At 56.0% G+C, this 13,019-nt stretch overlaps 2 protein-coding genes across 6 annotated transcripts in view; both read left to right on the top strand.

Moving 5' to 3' along the window:
• Window positions 1-4,377, top strand: part of ATOSB (atos homolog B) — a 38,463-nt gene extending 34,086 nt beyond the window's left edge. For all 4 annotated transcript variants that reach the window (XM_059874108.1, XM_059874109.1, XM_059874112.1 and 1 more), the window contains 6 exons: window positions 115-173; window positions 474-570; window positions 991-1,149; window positions 1,526-1,594; window positions 2,058-2,263; window positions 2,559-4,377. In XM_059874108.1, coding sequence (XP_059730091.1) covers window positions 115-173; window positions 474-570; window positions 991-1,149; window positions 1,526-1,594; window positions 2,058-2,263; window positions 2,559-2,712 — 744 coding nt within the window. In that variant the 3' untranslated portion in view covers window positions 2,713-4,377. The remainder of the gene's footprint in view (window positions 1-114; window positions 174-473; window positions 571-990; window positions 1,150-1,525; window positions 1,595-2,057; window positions 2,264-2,558) is intronic.
• Window positions 4,378-4,482: 105 nt separating this feature from the next.
• Window positions 4,483-12,620, top strand: STOML2 (stomatin like 2). 2 transcript variants are annotated; one of them, XM_059874117.1, is made up of 10 exons: window positions 4,483-4,617; window positions 6,307-6,459; window positions 6,736-6,835; window positions 7,810-7,868; window positions 8,768-8,869; window positions 9,501-9,635; window positions 10,765-10,909; window positions 11,236-11,315; window positions 11,520-11,648; window positions 12,338-12,620. In XM_059874117.1, the coding sequence occupies exons 1-10, from the start codon at window positions 4,567-4,569 to the stop codon at window positions 12,467-12,469; spliced, it is 1,086 nt and encodes a 361-aa protein (XP_059730100.1). In that variant the 5' UTR covers window positions 4,483-4,566; the 3' UTR covers window positions 12,470-12,620. The 2 variants fall into 2 exon arrangements, with proteins under 2 accessions (XP_059730100.1, XP_059730101.1); XM_059874118.1 differs by lacking the exon at window positions 11,520-11,648.
• The last annotated feature ends 399 nt before the right edge of the window (window positions 12,621-13,019 follow it).

Here is a 13,019-nt window from a genome sequence, read left to right on the forward strand (position 1 = left end):
GGAGCTTGTTCCATCTGCTGCATTCCTCATGGGAATATGGGACAGGGCAAGGGATGGTGGCACCTCCCAGGGGTTGCTGCCCTAACATGGTTCTCCATTTCATGTCCTCTCCAGAGCTCTTCAGATTGCATGGCAGTTGGGAGGAGGCTGAAGAGTGGGCTGCGTCTCAAATCGTGAGTGTCCTGGCAGCCCTGTGGGATGGACATGGGGGCTCAGGGTGAGCCTGCAGCCCCATGGGAGGTTCACCTTAGGCTGAGTCCTCTGCCCTGCCCTGGCCCAAGTATCTCCCCTCCATAAGACTGCAGACTGGGGCGGAGGGTGGTGTTTCTTCTTCCCCTGGGACATAGGAAAGTGAGTTCAACCTCTAGCAAAGGTATGGGGGACCTGGAGAGGGATCCACATTCCCAGGGACATGAATAACCCAGGGCTGTGTGCTCTTCAGTCCAACACCAGTCTTCTCTCCTCACTCCAAGGCGACATCTCCGGACCAGCCTCCGGAGGAGCACTAGGTCCCCCACAGTGCCCTGGGCCACCACCACTGTCAGCCATGCTCTGCTGGGCAACTTTGAGGTAATGGTGCTTATCTGCTGCGGGGAGGTGGGTCCCAGGGATTCCACACAGGGCTAGCAATGAGTGTGAGAGGCTACACCTGATGGGAACCGTGGTGTGGGGCTGTCCCCAAAAGGCCTGGCATGCAGTCACCACCACACAGACCCACCAGCAGCATGTCTCAGCCAGCAGATCCTTGGGTGGAACCTGCTGAGATAGGTGCTGTGAGGCTGAGCCAAGGCACTTTCAGTGCTTCTCCCTGTTAGATGGTTGGTATTATCCCAGCAGTTCAGGGTAGCTCTATCTCAGAGTGAGGTCTCTGGGCACATGAAGGCAAGCAGTCAGCTGGGTGCAGTGAAGATGGGGATAACTTCATATGGAGCATTGAGGCAGGGGGTAGGGCTGGTGTTTGAGATTCCCTAACACTTCCCTCCCTCTCAGGAGTCCATCCTGAAGGGGCGCTTTGCACCATCGGGGAGGATCGAGGGTTTCACAGCAGAGATCGGTGCCAGTGGCTCCTACTGTCCCCAGCATGTCACCCTGCCTGTCGACGTCACCTACTTCGACATCTCTGAACACAGCGTGCCCTCACCTTTCCTGGTACATGGATGTGGGGGAGCTGGGGGGGCTGTGTCCTGACACGCTGGGGCAGCCCCTCTCTGTAGAGGGTGGCTCAAGTAACCACCTGTTAATGGAGATGGCTGCCTGTGCCAGGAGTGGTTTTTAACCCAGAAAAGCAAAAAGGGAAGGAAGAGGGAACATAGACAGGCTCTGCTGCTTCATGATTGTCATTGTCATCAACTCTTGTCACTACCTCTCTGTTTCTTCTCCTGGTTTGGAGTGGAGCTGAGCTGGGGGTCTTCTTGTTGACTTGTGCCAAGTGTTCCCAGCAAGGGAGTCTCAGGCCCATGCTGGTTCCCAGCTGGGCTTTCTCTTGGCTTTCTCCCACTCTCACACACTGTTTATTTTGCCCCAGGGAGTGATTGACTTGGAGGCCTTGGGAAAGAAGGGTTACAGTGTCCCCAAAGCTGGAACCATCCAAGTGGTGAGTCATTCCCTGGCCTGCAGTAGCACTGTGGGGATGGGGCTGGTTGGGCTCTGGTTGCCCTGCTTTGGGGGGTATGCTCCATGACATTGTTAGGCAGGGCAGCAGGTGGAAGGGGTGTCTCCTGCAGAGAGGTTACATGGCCACCAAGACAGCATAGCAGAGGGGAGCACAGGATACCTAGGGTGCTGTCAAGGAGACAAGGTGATGGGAGAATCAGGGAAGGAAGAGATGGGTGAGGGTTTTGGCAAGAAAGCGTGTATGTGCAGTGGGGATGGGATGTGATGGAAGAGGAGCACAGGTGTGAAGGTGGGTGGAAAGAACTGACCTGTGACACTCAGGTTAAGCCCTCTAGAACTGGTGAGAGGCTTTCTGGATCCTTGTTCTAGCAGCTTCTTCTTCTAGATGCCCCATCTCTGCCCTGCATCCTTCCTAGTCTCACCCCCTACCCCTCTGCCCCCAGACCTTATTTAACCCCAACAAGACTGTGGTGAAGATGTTCTTGGTGACATACGACTTCCAGGACATGCCGGCCAACCACATGACCTTCCTACGCCATCGCATCTTCCTGGTGCCCGTGGGGGAGGAAGAGGGGTCCACAGTGGCCCCCAGTGACCCACTGGGCACCAGCCCACCCCGCAGGGTCCTCTGCTACCTGATGCATCTAAGGTAAAGCATGATGGGGAGATGGGCACCAGGTCCACCCTGGGCTCCTCTCTTGTCTTGTCCCAAGCCTGCAAGACAGGAAGAGGGACTGGGGAGGAGCAGGGACCAGCTGCTCCTTTGGGGAGGTTGGAGCTGCCACCCTGCCCAAGGGCAGCTGTATCTGTCCCTCTGAAAGCAACCAGAGGGTGGCTGCATTGACCAGGGGCCAAAGAAGTCAAGGGGGTTGTGCCCTCACTGAGCATGCCCTGCCCTTACCTGGGGAGCCTGAGGTCCCTCTGCCCTGCTCGTCTCCACACAGGTTTCACAGCTCCAAGTCAGGGAAGATCTACCTTCATGATGACATTCGGCTGCTTTTCTCCCGCAAGTCGATCGAGGTGGATTCGGGGATCCCCTACGAACTGAAATCCTTCACAGAGATGCCGCGGAACCCCTGCTACTCACCCCGGGCCTGACCTCCTTCACTCCCTGCCCCCCAGGGCCTCTGGGGAGTCTCCAGCCCAGCAGTTTGGGGAGAGATGAGTAAAGGGCCAGCAAGCACTGCTTTGAGATATCACCCACCCTCCTGACCAGCACGGGCACCACGCTCTGCAGCAGGGCTGGGACTACCAAGGGGGCTTCACCAAGAGGGGCAGGGGCTGAGGAGCAGCCCTGGCACTCTAGGGACATGCCCAAGCCTTTTGCTGGCACTGCTCCCAGCTTGGAGACTTGGCTGTGGCTGAGGTGGGTGGGTGTGAAGAGTTGGACTGGAGCTGTGAGTGAGACCACCCACACTGGTCTCAGGTCTGGGAGCAGAAAGTGTGGAAGAGTTTGTATTTATTAGTATTTATTGTTGCTGGGAGCACAGAGGAGGCTCATGCAGAGGATCAGAGGTGCTGTGCTTTTTCTTCCCCTCAGCCCTGCCTGCACCAGGCTGCCTCTGTTCGGGCAGGGCTGTGGGGACTGTGAGGATGACTAGGGACAGGGAAGCCTCAGCCGATGGAAGGGAGACTTACCCAGTGCTTACACAGGGTGCAGCTCCCAGATCAGAGGTGTATTAAAAGCCCACTGACAGGCTGAGCCTCACTGGCACCAGCTTTGCAGGGCCAGCCCAACTTCAAGCAGCTTGTGGAGGCCTGTGCTTATCTTCTGAGTCTTTTAGGGTAAGCCAGAACCTAAGAGACCTGTGGATGTCAAGGTTCCTGAGGGTAAGAGACACAGCTGTCACGTGGATGGGGACCTGGAGCTCTTCGCAGGAATATGGGGATAGCCCTCTGGGCAAGAGCCTCCAGAGCACGTGAGCTGTGAATCTGAGAAGATTGCCAAAAAAAAAAAGGAACTTTGCACTGTCTGTGGGTGTGGGGTGAATCCCATGCAGGTGGTAGCTTTGGGCAGGGTCTGCCGGCAGGGTGATCAGGAGCTGGAGGATGGTCAGGAACCCCAGCTTAGAAAAATGGGGAAAGGGGGAAGCAACAGAGGAAATCAAACTCTGGGAGTTGGGCTGGTTCCTCAGGAGCAGGACTGGGAGAATCCAGACAGGGGCAGTCAGAGGGACAGGGCCAGGGGTAAAACAAGCTTGCACATTCCTCGTCTGTATCACCTCTCTGCCCTCTGAGGGTCTCGGCAAGGCTCCCCTGCCAGCCCAGGCTGTGGGGACCCTCATCTCCTCCTCAGAGAGAACAATACGGGGATAGGCCCATCAGCTCCCACCGCTGAGGCCGAGACCCAAGCGTGGGGGGCTCAGTGTGGGGATGGGCCAGGACTGGGGGATGTGGGGGCGAGGTCCTGCCCTGCCCGGGGGCGGCCGAGGGGCTCCGGCCCTGCTGCACTGGGGTTAGGAAGCCTGAACCAGCCCATATACTCACACTGGGGGCCTGAGACCCCCTCACACCGGGGTTTGCTCCCCCCAAACCGGGGCCCTGGATCCCCCAAACCGTGGATCTGAACCCCCCAAACACTGGGGGCCGCTCCCTCACTGCCCTGGCCAGCAGGTCTCGAGGACGCCATCACACCGGAGTCCCCCTCGCCCCCAGGTCACCGGGGCTGCCCCTCTCTCCGTGGCCCTGCGGGCTCGCGAAGGCCGTACCGGGACTTTTCGTGTTCGTTTCTAATTTAATAAACATCCGTTTGGAGCTCCAGAACGAGACTGGGGCTGCCGCGCCCCGAGGGGGGCCGTGCAGAATCGCGGGCAGCCGGGCGGGCGGAACTGAGGGCTGCGGCCGGAGGAGCTGGAGGGACCGATTCGGGCGCCGCAACCGGAAGCGGCTCGGCACAGGGGCCTTCCGGGAGTGCGGCCGCGGCGGCGCCGAGCGGGGCGGGCGGAGGGGGCGATGCTGTCGCGGGCGGGGATCCGGGCCCGGTCCGGCCTCGGGCTGCTGCAGGTGCGGGGAACGAGGACGGGTGGGGAGGGAATGGGGAGAACTCCTCGTTCGGGGGTGCCCACGTGGGGAAGGTCCGGGTAGCGGATGCTGGAGGGGCCGGGCGAAGTGATCTGTACTGGGGGCACCGGGATGAGGGGAATGGTGTTGGGGGTCTGGGAAGTGTTGGGGGGGAACCGGGCAGGGCTGGGGTAAAGCGGTGTGGGGGGACACAGAGAACGTACGGGCAGGGGTGGTCGGCGGTGGGGTTTAGTGTGGTGGTGGTTTCGCGGGTCCGAGGAGGAGGTGAGGGGGAGTTGAGGAGGGGTTGGGGGCACGGGGTCACTGTGGGCTGTGGGCAAATGGCTATCGAGGGATTGAGGAGATAACCGCGGTCTGTGTTGGTGGGGCTCAGGGAAAGTGGCTAGGGTGCTGGTGAGGAGCTGGGCAGGAGTAGGGCTGTGCGGGCACGGCGGGGTGAAAAAAATAAATGGGTATGGCAGGCTGAGAGAGAGTCGGTGGCAGCTCGGTGTCGGTGTTTGGGGTGAAGAGCTGGCGGTGTAGGGGAGAGCTGGGCAGGGGCGGGGGAAGGGGTGCGGTGCGGGTATGGGGATTGAGCAGGGGCAGCGGGGGGACTGGGGAGAGCCGGGCAGGGATAGAGATGACGGGCGGGGAGGTGATGTAGAGAACAGACAGGTACAGAGAGACTGAAGGGTGGTCAGTGGGGGAGTGTTTGGGGCTGGGAAGACTTGGGGAGTGGGTAGGGGGATGCACGGGGATAGAGAGTAAGGAGGGAGAGAGGTCTAGTGCAGAGGACAAATGAGTGAGGAGGTGACTCAGGAGGTGGGGGTTCAGTGGGGTGGTGGTGTTGAGGGTTTGGGGGACACCGTGCATAGCGAGGAGCTGGGCAGAGAAGGAGGTGTCAGGAGGAGGGGTGTAGAGGACAAGTGGGGGTTTGAGGGGGACTGAGAGAGTGGGGCCTTTGGGGGGGAGTTGGGGGTCTATGGAAGTGCTGGGATGATGGTGGTGAACTGGGTAGGGATTGGGGTACAGGGGGGGCATTGGAAAGGAGGTTGTGGATGAATGGGTAGGGGGAGGAGGGCCAGTGGGGGGTCGCTGAACATGGGGAGTGGTGAGGTGCATCTGGGTTGTTGTAGGAGAAATGGATGTGTTGGGCTGCGGAGGTGTGAGCTGGGTTGGGATGGGGAGAATTTGAGGGAAGCTGTGTGAGTGAGGGTCCATGGGGAGGAGGATGGGGGAATGCCCAGATAGAACAGCTCTTTGTGGGAAGCCCTGGGGTCAGCCAGAACTTGGGAGAGACAGGTTGTTGGAAAGGGGTGGTCTGGGACTGTGGTGGGGGAGTGAGCCTGAATGGGTTATAGGGGCTGGGTGGAGCAGAAGAGACCCACATGCACACACATTCATTGGCCTTATGGTGGCAGGGAGACTTTATTCCCCGCTCCAGTGTGGATGTGAGAGGAGTGGAGACGTGCAGAAAGCTCTGGCATGGGAGTGAGTCGCCCTGCACCAGTGAAGACTGTCCCTGGCTCCCAGGCCTCATCCCTGTGGGAGCACCCTTACAGCATGGGCTTGTTAGGGGCATTGTTTCCTGCCCTGGTCTCCTGGTCATGAGCCCACATGGGTAGCAGGTGTGGAGCTGGGCTCTGAGGTGCCAGCAGCTGGTCTCAACCCTGCTCCATGTCCTTCCCCCAGCACTCCCAGCAGCTGAACCGTGCGGCACGGCTGGCCCCAGCTCCATGCCGCTGGAACTCCGGGCTGCCCATGAACATCGGGGTGCTCTTTGTGCCACAGCAGGAGGCCTGGGTGGTGGAGAGGATGGGCAAGTTCCACCGAATCCTCGAGCCTGTAAGGAGCAGCTTTTCTCCCCTTCTGGATTCAGCAGGTTCCTAAAGCTGTAGCGAGGCGCGTCCTTTGCACGAGGATCCAAGAGGGGTGGTGGGCTCAGTTTCCCAGGCTGAAATCCTTTTGGCTGCCTGTGGACTTATTTTCCTTGGTGAGGTGTTAAAAGCACTGAGTAACTGAAATTCCTTGTTTGTAAAACATGTTTGCAGTGTGTGGCATGGGCTTTGTTTGCATGACTCTTTCTAGTGTATCAACCATCTAATCCCACCCTTTTCCTAGGGTTTGAACTTCCTCATCCCTCTCCTGGATCGGATTCGTTACGTCCAGAGTCTCAAAGAAATCGTCATTAATGTCCCAGAGCAGTCAGCTGTCACACTGGGTGAGGAACAGCTTCTGTGTCCTGCCCCTTTCCTTCTGCTGCATTTGGGGTGAGCAAGGGACAATGTGAGGATGAGTGGAATTGTCCCAAGCTCCTGGACTCAGCCCTGTCCCTTGGCCATAAAATCACAAGATCACTGAATGATTTGGGTTAGAAAGGACCTTAAAGTTCGTCTTGTTCCAGCCCCCGTACCATGGACAGGGGACGCGTTCCACTCGGCTGGGCTGCTCAGAGCCCTGTCCAGCCTGGCCTTGAGCACTTCCAGCGATGGGGCATCCACAACTTCTCTGGGCAACTTACTTCAGTGCATCACCACCCTCACAGTAAAGAACTTCTTCCTAACATCTAATTTAAGCCTGTCCTCTCATCTGCTTAAGACCATTCCCCCATGTCCCATTCCTCCATGTCCATGTGAAAAGCCCTCTCCAGCTTTCTTTAGGTACCAGAAGGCTGTTGCTGTGAGTGAGGGCAGCCCAGGAGGTTCCATCTGCTCTCTCTGGGCTGCAGCTGCCCCTTCTTGCTGAATTGAATGCACCTTGCCAGAAATAAATTTTTCAGGTGTTTTCCTGTATTGAACCACAAAAGAAAATTCTCTTTCTGTTATAAACATTTTAGAACAGGTTAATGGATGTGATGTTAATGGTCAGCTCTGTTATATTTACAGTTTTAAGTGGTTGGTTTTGGTTTTTTCCTCCTTAAATCTTTATTTACAAGAGCTACAGTATGAAATGGCTCTATTGGGAAAATCAAGACCTGTTGCGTATTAAAACATCACAGTGTTGTCCAGGGAATGTAAGGTCCTTTTTACAAAACCTTTAGATAAGAAGATCTATTTCAGCCAGTCCTCTTCTGTGCCATGCAGCTATGTCAGGGTGAAAAAGGATGAGTCTGCCCAGCTGTGCTGTGGAAGAGGGGGTTTCTGTGTCTTGTTTGTGCTGCTTCAGTGAACAGGTTCTGTTGTTCTCTCCTGACAGATAATGTCACCCTGCAGATCGATGGTGTGCTCTACTTGCGGGTTATGGACCCCTACAAGGTACCATCCCTGCCCCTTGGGCACCTTTCTCCTGGCTCTGCCCACTCCCTGCTTCCCAAAATGTGTGCTCCAGCCTCTCTCTCCTGCCTGGCAGGTGGGCTGGGCACTCTGACTCCTCCCAAGGCTCCAGACTCCCATGTTTTCAGCAGGGGTGTCTGGCAAATTTCTTGCTTTAGCACTCTTTGTCTCTCCTGCCTGTGGCATCGTGTGTTTTTAGAATTGGTTATTCCCTTTGTAAGTTAACAAAATGGTTTGGTCCTCAGTTCCCCCCATGTACTTCCCTCTCAATGGTTTCTTCCTAAGTTGTAAACTTATTTCCTCCCTTTTGGAGCTGCCCCCCCCATCTGTCACAGAAACCACCCCCCTTATCTCGAGAATTCTCTGTGTCAACCATCCCTTATTTGATGTATGATTTGCCCCCCGGGGTTTCTCCCCGTCCTGCCATGTGATCCTCAGTGGCTTAGCTGTAACCCACGCTCCTCCCTGGGTCCTCGTTTATTGGTAAGCTTTGTGTCTCCTCCCATCACACTGGCTCCCTTTATCAGCGCCACACCCCCCCCGCCCCGCCCCACCCGAGACCTCCTCCCCGACACCCATCCCTAGCCCCATCGGGAAAATTAAAGCTTCTTGGTACCTATACGGGTGTCCACTTCTTCCTTTATCTCGGGACTTCGTAGCCATGATTTACTTGCACCGCCCACGCTGCAGACGGTAACCACTACCCAGCTTCAGGAGGGGATCCGGGAGTGGCACATCGTGTGGCCATCTTCGGCCTGATGCGGGAGCACCTAGCTGGACACCCGTACACCTCCTGCGGCCACGGAGAGAGGCTCCACCTGCCTTCTTCAGGGTCCCTCTTGGCATCCCTATCCACTCTGTTTTGTGCTTCTGCTCTTCAGGCCAGCTATGGGGTGGAAGATCCTGAGTACGCAGTGACTCAGCTGGCCCAGACTACCATGAGATCTGAACTTGGCAAGCTTTCCCTTGACAGAGTCTTCCGGGTGAGCTGGGAAGGTGGATCACAGAGCTGACAGTGTCTCCCAAAATCCCAGGACAGCATGCATGGCCAGGCTGATGTGCTAAACAGTAAAATGCCCTTTGCTTGGAGGACTTATGGCTTCTGTTTCAGTTGACCTGTTGGTGAATCCTTGGAGATGGGGATGGGTCTTCTTTCAGTTATTTTTTTAACAGGAGCTATTTTTTTCCCTGCCCTGGGTTATTTGGAGGGGATGATGGGTGGTATGTGCCCAGACCCAGCTGGTCCAGCCACCTTTCTTGAGTCAGTGACTCTTTGCTCAGCCCCAGTGATGAATATCCCAGCCTGTGTCATGGGGTACTGTAATTCTTGTCCTGCATTTGCTGGGAAGAAACTGGAGTTGGTGGCATTCTCTTGTATCCAGATGTACACCAGATGTTGTATCCCAGCAGCTTCAGTGTGGGGCACTGCTCTCCCTAGGAGATGGTGACCCTTTCAACAGCTGTTGGAAGCACCTAACCCTTCCCAAAACCTGTAGAGATGGTTTTTTTCTGGCAGACCTTGGCCTCTGAGGGAGGTGTCTGTTTCCCTCCTGACACGTCTCTCATGCTAAGCCCCTCTTCTCTGCCCTCTGCTGTTTCTTTTGTGCCATCCAGGAGCGGGAGTCCCTCAATGCCAGCATCGTGGATGCCATCAACCAGGCTTCAGACTGCTGGGGCATCCGGTGTCTGCGCTACGAGATCAAGGACATCCACGTGCCCCCACGTGTGAAGGAATCCATGCAGATGCAGGTGAGGCTCTCTGGGAGGGAAGTTTGGAACGAGAGGGAAGCCTCCTCTTCCATATTCCATTGCAGAATCACAATTGTTGGAAAAGACTTCAGAGCATCAAGTCCACCTTCAGAGAAGTGGCAGTGACAAACACTACCTTGTCAACCAGACCATGGCACCAAGTGCCATGTCCAGTCTTTTCTTAAAGATCCACAGTGTCACTGCCATTCCTCTGGTAGCCCATTCCAATGTCTAATCACCCTTTCTGTGAAGAAATTCTTCCTAATTTCCAATCTAAACCTCCCCTCGTGTTGCTTGAGACTGTGTCCTCTCATTCTGTTGCTGACTACCTGGGAGAAGAGGCCAACCCCTGTGTGACTGCAACCTCCTTCCAGGTAGTTGTAAAGGGTGATAAGGTCTCCTCTCAGAACCTTGTCTCCTCTTGTCCAGACTAAACAACTCCAGCTCTGTCAAGGGGTCCTCATCAGACTTGTGCTCCAAATCTTCACCAGCTCCATTGCTTTTCTCTGGATGTTCCAGCACCTCAATGTCCCTCTTGAGGTGCCCAGAACTGGACACAGGACTCAAAGCATGGCCTCACCAGTGCTGAGTACCAGGCGACAATCACTTCCCTGGTCCTGCTGGCCACACTATTGCTGATAGGGGCTATGGTTCATTATTGTTACCTGTCCAGAGCTGGCAGCACCCAGCCCTTGTGTCAGGAGGGCACTTTGGCTGCAGACATACAGCTACTGAATAAGTAACTCCTGTCACAATTTTTGCAGTGGTGGCCCCTGCCTGCATCATGGAAGCCCTGCCAGATTCCTTTAAAATCTCTACTGGGCTCTGTGGAGAAGCAAATCTCAGAGCTGAAGTTCTCCCATAGAGAAAAGCTGGACACCAGATATTTGTGCAGGAAGGGGGGGAGGGGGAAGCAACTGTCCACTTAGGTGGGAATGGGGCTGGGAAGGGCTGTGTGGTGTGAGGAGCAGAGCCAGCCCTTGCCGAGACCACACAGTGTTCTGTAGCGTATTTTCATGTTTTGCTAAGCCATGCTTCCCCCAGCAGAACAGAGGAGCATGTCCTTGTCCCACATATGGGATTTCCCCAGCACAGCCATGGCAGGTTGGTGTCTGACCTGTGTTCCTAGGTGGAGGCAGAACGACGGAAGCGAGCAACAGTGCTGGAGTCAGAGGGGACAAGGGAGTCAGCTATCAACGTGGCTGAAGGCCAGAAGCAGGCCCAGATCCTGGCATCAGAAGCTGAGAAGGCTGAACAAATCAACAAAGCTGCTGGTACTGCCTGAGGCTAAAACGTGGGGTTCTGTAGCCCCCTGGACTGAGGGGTGGTGCTGCAGGGGAGAGAACGTGTTACTGTGAGCCAGGCTTCCTCAGCCACTCTGATCCTTCCCTGCTGGGGCCTCAGGCTGAGCTCCAGCTGGTGTTGCTCCCCTGCCCCAGCCTCCTGGCAGCAGGAGGCTTGTGATAGTGTTGCTGTTGGGTAAGAGACAACCATGCATGCATTGAAATTGTCTTGATTCTCTCCCTGAAATGGTCAGGATTCAGTCTTTGCAGGTGCTTTGTTGTGATTCTGATGTGCACCCTGCTGTGCTTTGTTGCAGGAGAAGCCAATGCCATGCTAGTCAAGGCCAGAGCCAAGGCAGAGGCAATTCAGCTCCTAGCAGCTGCTCTGGCACAGCAGGTGAGTGATGGCTGCCTGGAGCAGCCACGGCTTTGGTGCTGGCACTGGGGGAGGTGAAACTGCAGGCAGGGTGGCACTTGGCTTTCTCCTGGACACTCCCTGGCACCTTTGGCAGCAGCAGGGAGTGAGGGGCTTTGCTGGACTGGGGTGGGCACAGGCAGGTTTGAGCTGTTGGTGGCACGTGACTTGTCCCTCTGTCCCCAGCACGGCAATGCTGCTGCCTCTCTGTCTGTGGCAGAGCAGTATGTGAACGCGTTCTCCAAGATTGCCAAAGACTCCAACACCGTTCTGCTGCCCGCCAACACTGGCGATGTCACCAACATGGTCGCACAGGTCAGTGCAGCCCACGTGTCCTGGGCTGCATCCAGAGCCCCGTGGGCAGCAAGGCAATGAGGGGATTCTGCCCCTCTGCTCTGCTCTGCTGAGACCCACCTGGAGCACTGCATCCAGCTCTGGGCTCCCAGCACAGGAGGGACAGGGACCTGCTGAGCAAGCCCAGAAGAGGCTATCAAGATGATCAGAGGGCTGGGGCACCTCTGCTGTGAGGAAAGGCTGAGGGGATTTGGATTGTTCAGCCTGGGGAAGAGAAGGCTCCAGAGAGACATTGTAGCACTTTCCCATACCTAAGAGGGTGTTACAAGGAAGATGGACAGATGCTTTACATGGGCATGTGATGATGGGATGAGGAGGAATTGCTTTAAACTGAATGAGTTGGTTGAGATTAGATTTTAGAAAGAAATTCTTCCCTGTGAGGGTGCTGAGGCCCTGGCATAGGTTGCCCAAAGAAGCTGTGGATGCCTCATCCTGGGAAGTGTTCAAGGTCAGGTGGAATGGGCTCTGAACAACCTGCTCCAGTGTGGGGTGTGGAGGGGTGTGAAAAAGGATCTTTAAGGCCCCTTCTAGCCCAAGCTGTTTTTGCTCTCATCCAAGTGAGTCTTGCTCCAGGGAGGTGAAGAGGTCACCATGCTGGGGCCTGGCCCTCTCTTTTCCTTCCCTCCCTATGACTGTCTCATTCCCTCCAGGCCCTGGGGATCTACACCACACTGACCAAGCCACAAGCTGTGAAGACTCAAGATGAGATGCCCTCAGCCCATGAGGACTCCCACTCTTCTGCCACGGAGGTGCTGAAGGCAGAACAGGGCAGCTCCAGCTAACAGGGCTGGACGGATCTCATACCCTCTCCTGAAGCCTACCAGCAGTCCTGTTCTGCTGCAGGCAGTCGCTCTTGTTCCCTTAGTCCCTATTTTGTATTGGATTTAAATCATGTAATAAACGGTAACAGTGCTGCTGCAGCACGTTCCCTCATGCTTGGGTGCCTGACCCCAGCATTCGATGCCAAAAGGGGATCATCCCTCCTCAGCAGGCTCCTGCTGGGATCTCCCATGGACATGCAGTGACATACAAGAGTCAAAAATTAGATATTATGAAAAAATTCTTCCTGTAGGGTGGTGAGGTGCTGGCACAGGTTGTTCTGGGAAGTTGTGGATGGGGCTCTGAGCAGCCTGGTCGTGTTGACGGTGTCCCTGCTCACAGCAAGGGGGTTGGAACTAGATGATCTCCAAGGTTCCTTTCCAACCCGAACCATTTTATGATTCTCTGAATTTGGGGACTTCACTCTTACGAAGGATGGCCCTCTCAGTGCATCACCTCTCTGGGAGTGTGAGCTGCTCTCATCATCCCCTCTTCTGTTAGCTCCCAGAAGCT

This window comes from Haemorhous mexicanus, chromosome Z, assembly GCF_027477595.1.
Source record: "Haemorhous mexicanus isolate bHaeMex1 chromosome Z, bHaeMex1.pri, whole genome shotgun sequence".
In the NCBI taxonomy this organism is placed as follows: Eukaryota; Metazoa; Chordata; class Aves; order Passeriformes; family Fringillidae; genus Haemorhous; species Haemorhous mexicanus.

Coding starts and splice junctions, on each gene's coding strand:
- STOML2 (XM_059874117.1), top strand. CDS start 4,567: ATGCTGTCGCGGGCGGGGATCCGGGCCCGGTCCGGCCTCGGGCTGCTG. Junction 6,836..7,809: donor GCAGTCAGCTGTCACACTGG/GTGAGGAACAGC, acceptor CTCTCCTGACAG/ATAATGTCACCCTGCAGATC. Junction 8,870..9,500: donor CCCTTGACAGAGTCTTCCGG/GTGAGCTGGGAA, acceptor TGTGCCATCCAG/GAGCGGGAGTCCCTCAATGC.